Source organism: Triticum aestivum, chromosome 2D, assembly GCF_018294505.1.
Source record: "Triticum aestivum cultivar Chinese Spring chromosome 2D, IWGSC CS RefSeq v2.1, whole genome shotgun sequence".
NCBI classification, from domain to species: Eukaryota; Viridiplantae; Streptophyta; class Magnoliopsida; order Poales; family Poaceae; genus Triticum; species Triticum aestivum.
Window position 1 is genome coordinate 606527151 of NC_057799.1, and position 9957 is coordinate 606537107.

The 9957-nt window shown below is 41.0% G+C and overlaps 1 protein-coding gene across 1 annotated transcript; it reads left to right on the forward strand.

The window, feature by feature from the left end:
* The first annotated feature begins 5301 nt into the window (after positions 1 to 5301).
* Positions 5302 to 8858, forward strand: LOC123050356 (small RNA degrading nuclease 3). Its single transcript, XM_044473163.1, has 12 exons — positions 5302 to 5517; positions 5598 to 5777; positions 5896 to 5985; positions 6115 to 6183; positions 6531 to 6671; positions 6747 to 6863; positions 6946 to 7015; positions 7149 to 7249; positions 7540 to 7674; positions 7754 to 7861; positions 7941 to 8045; positions 8186 to 8858. The coding sequence occupies exons 1-12, from the start codon at positions 5485 to 5487 to the stop codon at positions 8426 to 8428; spliced, it is 1392 nt and encodes a 463-aa protein (XP_044329098.1). The 5' UTR covers positions 5302 to 5484; the 3' UTR covers positions 8429 to 8858.
* Positions 8859 to 9957: the final 1099 nt, after the last annotated feature.

Below are 9957 nucleotides of genomic sequence, written 5' to 3' on the forward strand. Positions count from 1 at the left end.
CATAGTGCGACCCCCCGCTGCCGACGCCACTGCAGGTTCCGCCTCCAACCTTCGCGAGCAAGCAATCGTGTTTCCCTCTCAGCCGCGTACTCCTCAACAGCGCCCCTCCAGTTCTTCCCTGACCCCAACGTTGATTTCAGTCTGCTTTAAAAAAAACACCGATTTCAGTCTGGTGCATGCCTAGAAGCTACTTGGGCTGCACAGTCGTCTAATCCATTATAGGTCAGTATGTATGGTTATATACACAGTCGGTACTCTTATATCTAGTTTTGTAATTATTCTTGTTCCATTTGTTGATTGAAATGTCCCTAGCTGCCTGCATAAATTTTCCTCAAAGCACATCCTTTGGTGCTCGCTAATGGAATTTGTCCCAGTTTGTGACTTTGTGCCCATCAGCTGTTTGTGTAAATTCCTAGATCAAAATTATTTATGTGATACTATTACATTTTAGCTGGAGATGAATCATGCTTCAAAAACAATACACTATAGACTGACGTGATATAAAATTGTAGGTATTTATTTCCTAGTCATTTTTCTGTAAGAAAAACAGAGTCGTGGTGTTTTACTTAGAAGGGGAAGATAAAAAAGGAGGTGGGTTATGGTACTCCATTCCATTAGTAATTTTCTCTGTGGAAGGTACTGAAATCAGTTTAATATATAACATTCGAGAGTATGCATCGAATTCTTTTAATCATCTCAAGTTTCTGAATTCAGCAAATGCACACTAGGGGAGGAACTGTACCTGGTATTACATGACACTCTTCCTCAGTTATGATGTAATAAGGAGGCATCTACCCATCAACACTTTAATAAAATTAATGAAAACTTCTGAATAGATAATGTGAAGAACAGTAGATTGTGGCGGTCGCACATAAAAGAGTCATATAGTGGCAAGACAGATTACATAATTTAAGTAATGGATAATAGTTAGTTTGCTCTTTTAATACAACAGTTCCATTGATGACCTAATAGTATAACCAGTCAGTAAAGATAAAGCTGTAAGGAACAGTTCATACTTCACGTGTTTCCCTTTTTAATCGAGCTCTGCGTTTCAAGTTTACAACTCAGATTTTGATGTAATATTCACAGGGTTAAAAATAATGGTGTCCTCCATAAAACTAGAAGATGTGTTCAATAAGGTTGTACAACCATCAACATTTGGGCTATTCTGAATTTCTGATTTTTAATAAATTTGCGACCTTTTTTTATTTTCAGATTGTATTAATGTGTTCAAAGTTAAGCTCTGTGTATTTGATTTTGATTTTGATTTTGTCCCCAAATTTAGGTGAAGCTCTACATTAGAATGATGATTCTTGAAAGAATTTTTTTGGAATTCATATACTGTTCCTGCACATTTTCTTTAGAACAGGATAATACATTTCTTGACACCTAGCTGATGCCATCATAGGTTCATTCTAGTTTCCGCTTTTGTTCCTTCGAATTGGCTACCTATCTGGCGGTCAAGTCTTTACACGATATTACAAAGGCGGCTCAAGATGGTGTCAAGTCGCCCAATCTATATCGGTCGTTTGAGGGAGTGAGACGGTGCTGTTGATCCTGTCGTCGCTATAGTGAGTTGTGTCTGTCATCGCTTGCAAATCCTAATTCCTTTGAAGTGCTGATTGCCAAACCAAATTATTTCAGTGCACACTTTCGTTATTTTGATACCAATGCCAAGTAGGAGCCGCATAAATAGCTTGTCTGCCAGTTTATTTAGCAACCTATACTCCATAGACAGTTTGGCAATAAAGACAGGAATAAATTAGCTGTTTACGTACAGCCTTAGAAGTTGATCAACTCATTAAATTCTGATTAGTTGTGCTCAAGTCCTGAATGAGATGATTCTTTCGCCTTTCAATCAACTGTTCGGTTCATATGAATATCTCTGTTGCAATAGTCAGTTTCAGTATTCATAATTCTATTTCTGGAACAGATCTCTGCTTCAAATGCTTCTGCATTTAAAGATGTCCAGTTACAACATTTCGAGGACTATCATTGGAAGTTGTTTTATGATGTACGTGCAAGGAGAAAACAGTAGCAAATAATTCTTGCGGAGGGAAGAATTTCCAATGGAGACCATGCCGCTGGGTAGTGCACCCACCAAAATAATGTGGCTGAAGAGGAGGCGAACTCTGTCCTCAACGAACTGATGTAGCTCGGCAAATCTGATAAAAAATTGCTTTCTTGTTGATGATGGTAATCATGTTCCTAGAAATCTATTATGTTAGTCATTCTTCCCTGTTGGTTCATCTGTACAAGTTTCTACCCAGATGCATATGGACCTCCATTCAGGTTTTCTCTCTCTCTCTCTCTCTCTCTCTCTCTCTCTCTCTCTCTCTCTCTCTCTCTCTCTCTCTCTTGCGGGGAACCTCCTTTGAGGTTGTGATTGCATACAAATAACAAAATTGATATAAGTGAACAAAATCGCCTTCTTTTTTGCGGGTTAACCAAAATCACCCTTAAAGTTATATGCCTTCGGATTTTATAAGTTTCTTCAAAATTTCCTTAAAGCAAGCACATTGGTTTTGCCAAATTTGAGCAACATTAAAATGGGAAAGTATATAAGGACGGAAAGATTGTGTCTTTATAAGTATTAAAAGGTCAGCTCATGTCCTCTCCCCTAAAAAAATATTGTAGGGTCCAATAATGTAAATGGGCATAGAATCTAATAGAAATATATGATAGTTTAGCTTGGGAAAATTGAATTGAATCAACATGATACGTGGATATGAGAAACTCCAATTGCCATAGTTGACAAAAAAACTAAGATATGGACATCTCTAGCCTTCGTCTCTGAGCATCTTAAGGCCTTGTACAATGGGAGATGCTTAGGGAGGTGCTTAGAGAAATAAACCAGGCTTTCCTTAAGCACCGGTGCCTATTTGTACAGGAGAGACGCTTAACTAAGCATCTCTCCTGTAGAAATAGGCACCGGTGCTTTAGAAAAACTCGGTTTATTTTTCTAAGCACCCCCCCTAAGCATCTCCCATTGTACAAGGCCTAAGTGTCTCAGTGCTAGGGTCTTTGAAGTGCGAATACCGCGTGAAACAAAGTGTGAAGCAGAGTAATGCTCCCCTACATCAACATAGTAACATAAACGTATTTATATGCTGCTCTGCAGTATCAATTTCATACGAACCGAAGGAGTAACATTGTAGCGGTGCTCGATGGAGTTTCAGCAGCTATACATGGCTCCTAGTGTTCCTTCCATTTAGCTCTAAAAAGGTTTTCCTTCTATTTACATTGGGAACGCAAGAGCTGTCGCCTCCAAAGTCCCAGAAGGCACGCTTCTTTAGCTGTAGACGTACATGACCTTTTTTTAGAGGGTCACGTAGGTGACTTATTTTATTACCGTAAAATTACGCCAGTCTTTTCTTATGTCTGTCATCCCGTTGGTTTATTGCCACTACGCCATAACTACCTCGCATGCGTGTTGTAAATTTACGTTACAAGAACTTTTTCTTACGATGGTTTTGATGCGGCACTGGTTCCTCCACTCCAGACGTAATTTTACCTCACAAGTATTTTTGTCTCACGTTCGTTGTGGTGGACTGGTGATGTTGCACATTTGGGTGGGGTGAGGAATAACTATTTCTCACCCAGGGTGACGAATAGCGCGACCCTATAGTGCTTACATAAAGGGCAAAAAAAGGATTACGTGGAGCACTGCACGAAGATTATTTTGCTCGGCTCTAGAAGCGAACCAACATCCAAACCTTTGACCGGTCAAAATCAAATGTAATATCCTCATCGTAGCGAAGCATACAGCGCCGCGAGAATAGCGCGGCCACCAGCGCTCTGGCCGCGCACGAGATCCCACGCCGCTGAAGTCGCCCTACTGTCCTGCGCGTGCTCAGGGCTCCGGCTCCGTCCTGCGCATCCCTGCTGAGCTGAGCTCCCCGCCGCGCAAGAGATCCCGCGCCACCGAGGAAGGTCGCCCAAATCTCCTCGCTCCTCGCTCCTCGCCGCGCTGTCGCCCATGGTCTCATCCGCATCTGCTTCCTTCATCGATATACACAGCCGAGGAGGATTTCCACTACTTTGATTGCATAAATAAAAAATTAGAACGATACACAATGAATATGCTGTTGCCAATGCATTCTTATAAGTTTGACGCTGCAATCAGGCATCAGCAGCCATTAGTGTGGTGGTTAGTAGCATGCACATCGGCGCTTGCTACTGGGCCGGTCCAATCACTGTGCGTTCGGCACGCTGAGCTTTTTTAAGTTTTTTTTTTGTGTTAGGCGCTTCTAGTGGGCTGGGCCTTGCGTTCGGCGCTTGCTACTGGGCCGGTCCAATCACTGTGCGTTCGGCACGCTGTTTTGGACGCAAAAAAGTTTAGTACCACATCAGAATCACCTAAAATCATCTAAGCGGGACGAAACCAAGAATATCACCTCCCTTTAATAGTAGATATAGATATAGATTTTTAAAAGTTCATGAATTTGGATGAAATTCTAAAATTTTAAAAATATTCTCATAAAGGAAAAATATCGGTTTATTAAAAATATATTTGTTCATTTGAAAAAATCATGATTTTTTTAAATATCCGTAAATTGAAAATGTTCATAAGAAGCAAAAGATGTTTTGAACTAAAAATGTTGATGAATTGGAAAAATACTTCTGATTTTGAATAAAGTCATGAATTGTAAAATAAAGAATAAGTAAAAATATAAATTGAGAACGAAAAAGGGAAAGAAAAATAATTAAAATATGGGGAAAAGTAAAAAAATAGAAAGAACTGGTCGGAAGCTTCTCAGTTGGGAGTTTCATTTTGAGAAATAACTGTAACTTTATTCATAACCAAAACCATTATAGATACATTTGCTTTGGATCTAGGATCAAATAAATTGCAAAGCAACTCACACAACTATAAGAATTAAAATGAAATTTCTTGGAGATATCTTCTTCATGGTATTAATCTTTGCAAGCTGAAATATCCCCAATATTTTAGTACAAAGACTGCAATTGAACTGGAATAGCGCCACTGCTGCTCAACAACATGAACGAACTAGATTATCAATAAAGGTTTCTGAAAGCCTCTTGTGTCGGCCATACAATAAAAATGAGAAGCTATGAGCGCTGAACATGCTTGGGCCGGAGATGATCCTAGAAAACGGATTACGACTAGATGAGCCGGCCCAGTAGGAGCGAAAATGGGCGGCGTGTACCAGTAAGCTAGTATATTGCGCCTTAAGCGCCACATAGGCTTTTCCGCCATTATGGGCCATTAATGGGTAAATCCTTCTACGAAGCTGCGTCGTCAAATTACTGGGCCAACCCTTTACTAGCCCTAGAAGCAGGACTTTTTCGGCCATCTTCCCGTGCCGCGCACTGCTCGACCGCCGCCGCCGTCTGCAGCCAAAGCAATACGCCGCCGCGCCGCCTCCCTCCCAGCCACCATCTCTTTTCGACGCAAGGCCGTCCGAGGACAAGCCAAGCACCAACAACCCTTTCCCCTTCCGTTGCCCTCGCACCCGTCCGATGGGCGAGCGGCTCGCCGGCGCCGAGAAAGAGGTAAACAAGCAAGAGAGTCAGCGAGCGAGAACCCGCCGGAGAGGTCTGTCTCTTATTCCGCGTGCTTCTGTACTTGCCAGGTGCTCGTGGAGATCGTGAGGTTCACGCAGAAGAACGGGCTGAAGGGCGCCGAGGGGGGATGGAAGGACTTCCTGGCTCGGAACGACAAGAAGTTCGGCGCCTCCGTCAGCGACCCCAAGAAGCGGACCAAGGACGTGCTGCTCGCGTTCCTTGTAACCTTCTCCAAAGATTTTCAGAAGGTAGTACTTTGATTCAGAGCCAACCGTGTCTCACACTCTCACCGCATACGCAGCAGCTCTGTTTTATGCATCCGGACCATGGTGCTTACACTTTTAGAGGCTCTGCTTTTGGTTCCAGTACTTTCGCAAATTGGTGAGGCGTCACGCTGAACGGAGAGCTATCGAGCAGTATATGAATGAGTTTTCCGGCAGGATTTCTCCAGAGCAGGTAATTTTCGCCTTCCTGCAGGGTTACTGTCAGCAATTGGGTTGCTGTATTCATGTAGGAGTAGTTTTCAAGGATATCAAACATTGTTTGGTGAACCATTGTATTGATGTATATATTGTGCAAATGCAGAAGCTTGTTCAGTTGACGACAGAACACCTTGACTACAGGAAAAACTACTACTTCCCATCTTATCAAGAGGTAAGTACAAGCTAACAAACGATGATCCAACATTTTGTGTTTCTTGCACGTTTTTCTGTCAAAATTAGGTTTTAGGCCAGAATAACTTTCATGATTGTTTCGCTTGGATCACATTTTCACATTGGTTCTTGTACATCGCGTAGGATTCTTTATACAAAACCCAAAACATATTTATCCCTTGTCTAAGTTGCAAAGCTCAAGATCAATTTATAGTCTCATCTCCTTCTGTACTTTAGTAACTTTAGTGATGTAATATTAGTATCTTGGACTCTTCATTACTTGTCTGATAATTAAGGAATATTTCAGCTTCTCCACTACCAAAAATTATGCGCGTTACTTATTTGCAGGGGTGGAAAGTAATGCGGATAGGAAAAGTTTCTAGTAGTATGAACTCTGGAGCCATGTTGGCAATTGATTGTGAGATGGTCCTTTGCCACGATGGTACAGAAGCTGTCGTCCGAGTATGTGTTGTAGACAACAAACTGGAGGTAACATATTATTTTGCTAAATAAAGTGTATTTAGATTTGTTTATCCAGTCCCGCTAACATTCATTTTTTGCCAGGTGAAGTTGGATACACTTGTAAATCCCCTCAAAGCTGTTGCAGATTACAGGACACACATCACTGGTGTATCTAAGAAGGATTTAGAAGGAGTCACATGCTCATTAGTTGATATTCAGGTATGATGTCTGTACAAGCATCTTGCATATTATTTTTTTATTTCCTTCTTGTGAGTTATATTTGTGTCCCTTTCTTCTGTAGAAATCATTGAAGAAAATCTTGGCCAAAGGAAAGATTTTGGTTGGCCATAGCTTATATAGAGATCTATATGGTAAGGTGTGATTGGATCATGTCTAATCTTCTTGAAGTAGTTATATTCAGTGCTTGTATTGTGTTTGTTAGGCATGTTTTTTTCTTCGATAACATTTAACTCAAGGTCCTATTATTCCTCTCTCTGATTTCAGCTCTCAAGTTTGATTACAGTCGAGTCATTGATACGGCATACATCTTTAAGTATGCGAATTTACCTACTACTTCAACAGCTTCTTTGAACAGCCTTTGCAAGGTATGGTCACAGGGGCACCATATAACAGTGTTTCCGCTTCTGCTAAATGAGCAACATTTTGCACGCAATACAGATATAGTGACATAAAAGGACTCCTTTGGGATCTCATGCCCCCCTAAACTGTCTAGAGTAATGTTTGATTTCAGGATTGCAAGATACTTCCATTCTTTTTTTGGTTTAATTTTTTCCCCTGTTGGTGCTGCAAGCCGGCCCTCTTAGATTTTGAGATAGAAAACCCATGGTATGTGTCTATGAATGCTAAATTGTTTACTTATGTTTTGTGCCTGTAGTCTGTTTGTGGGTATTCCGTTCGGGAGGACGGAGAACCACATAACTGCTTGAAGGATGCAGAAGCTGCGATGAATCTAGTTACTGCAAAGCTCAAGCATGGATTTAATGATCCCATCGAAATTGCGGAGAATAGTGTAAGAGTTGAAAGGAAGTTCTTAGTCCTTCCCGTTGTTATTCAAGTTGCTACCTGACTTATTTGTTTTTATTTCTTAGGTACCTGAACCTGACCAGATGAAGTTGCTTGCTCATAGAATTCCAGTCTACCTTCCTTGTCAAGAGCTGCTTAAAATATTCTCTGGGAATCCCAGCATCGATGAGAAGGTTTTCTCAGAGCTTTTGTTGCTTGTTCGATAAACTTATATGCATAAATTAGTGATTTATACCCTTTCCTTTTCAACAGATTGATTCAAGGATTCGAGGCGAGTTTTACTCTACGTGTATTTCTTTTAATGACATAGATGAGGCAGATAAAGCCTTTGATGAATTAGATGGCCAAGAGACTAAGGTACGCGTGACTTCATAGTTTGGTTCCTTACCATAGTTTGCTTATTCAACTGAATTTCTGGATAGCACCAGTCTGAATTGCTGAAACATGCAGCGGCACACGATTAACTTTGTACTTTATACTTTTGCTGAAACATTCAGGACTCCAGTGGGCGACTCCAAAAATCGGTACTCCTGAAGCGTGACAATGGAGATGTCGCGGGCTTCTTTGTCCGGAAGATGGTATATGGCTCCCGACTCAGCAATTCTGAAGTTTTGAAGAAGAGGCCACAGCCTACTGAGAACACGGAGCAAAAGAAAGAAGATGCCAATGGGGATAACCGAAAAAGGCAAAGAACTAGCAAGAAGCATGCGAAGAAAGCAAAGGCACCGGTTGTCGAGTGAAGAGCTTCAGGGGTGGGCTGATGCTGAGCCCATCTTGTTACAAATGGATGCCAATTGATTGTATGAGGTGGTCGGTGAAGGATTTTGAGATCAGACACGCTGGAAGCACTGGATGTCGAGAGGAACAGCTTTTTCATGACTCAGCAAGCATATTTGGTGATCTCTAACCTCTAGGTCTTGCCCATCTAGGCGGTCGATAGCTAACCAAGGATCATGAAATTTTGTTCGCATGGACGGGTGGGTTGGGTTTAGGAAGTCTGCATGATCAGACTTTTCTTGTGCCATGGGATATTGCTGTTTACTGGTAGCATTTGGAGATCCACTAAATTGGAGGTTGGTAACATAAAAAATAATCACTAGCAGGCTATCAGAATTTGGAGTTGGTGGATTAGTTCCTAGATGAAATTGTGGTTGTGTTGAAGGTTCATTAGCAGATTTTTGCATTAGTAAGATTTTCATTACATCGCAAGTGTTCAAAGTTTAGAATGTCTAGAAATGAGATTCTTTTTCTCCTTATAATTCATGAAATGTGGTAAGCAACAACCTTCTTCTTTTATCAAAACTAACTAAATAATCGTGCATTTCTAGAGAAGTTAAATGTTGGTGCATTGCTATAGAAGATCATTTTATTGCATGTTTTTTCTTGCGGGTAATATTACACGTTGTTTAAATGCTTGTGGCATCACACAAAAATATCTCAAAATATCGAACACACGGCTGCCAACTCAGACCTAATAACAGAATGAGTCAGGGTCTTTCTACGTTTATAAACTGAAGGTATCCAAGAGAGCAGAAACGGATGCATTGCACATTTACATTGCTCAGATGAACTAATAAAGAGCAAAGTTGCTCATCTCTGCATTATCTCTGTTAGCTTGAAAACACATCTCACCTCCACCACATTTTCATAACAGCGTGTTTGGCTACAACGGGGAAATGGAATTGGAGTTTACATGTGGGAGTTTAGGCATGGGAAGTTGAATTTTTAGTCCGAATTCAAAGTTTGGTGTGTGCTGGGAATTAGTAAAGAGAATTTGAGAGGAAGCAACACTCCATGCGACTTAACAAGGGCGGACATGAAAGAGATACGTGAGAATTGGCCTCCCTAGCAATGAATTATATTTCCTCATATCCCTTGAGTTCCCATGCCACTAATTTCTCCCAACCAAACATGCTGTAAATGCGACCAAAGTTTGGACATCTTTGTTTGTATTTTGAACTGTTGTTGTTCTGTTATGAAAAGTAATTAAACCGAATTCTCAGTTGGGGGGCGTAAGGAGAAAAAAAATGTGGCGAGCACAACCTCAGATCAAAATTAAATGACGAATCTTTGGTAACTTAATAGGGAGCACAATCTTCGCTTAAGACCAAGTAAATAAGTTTATGTAAGCAGGCTATAAGAGTTAAAATGTTATATTTCGGCTGACATGGAGGGGAGGGAAGAGGAGACAGAATAGGAGCCGGCTACAGAATAGGAGACAGCTGCAACATGTGCTCCTAGACACTATGTGAGAGTGAAACATAGGAAA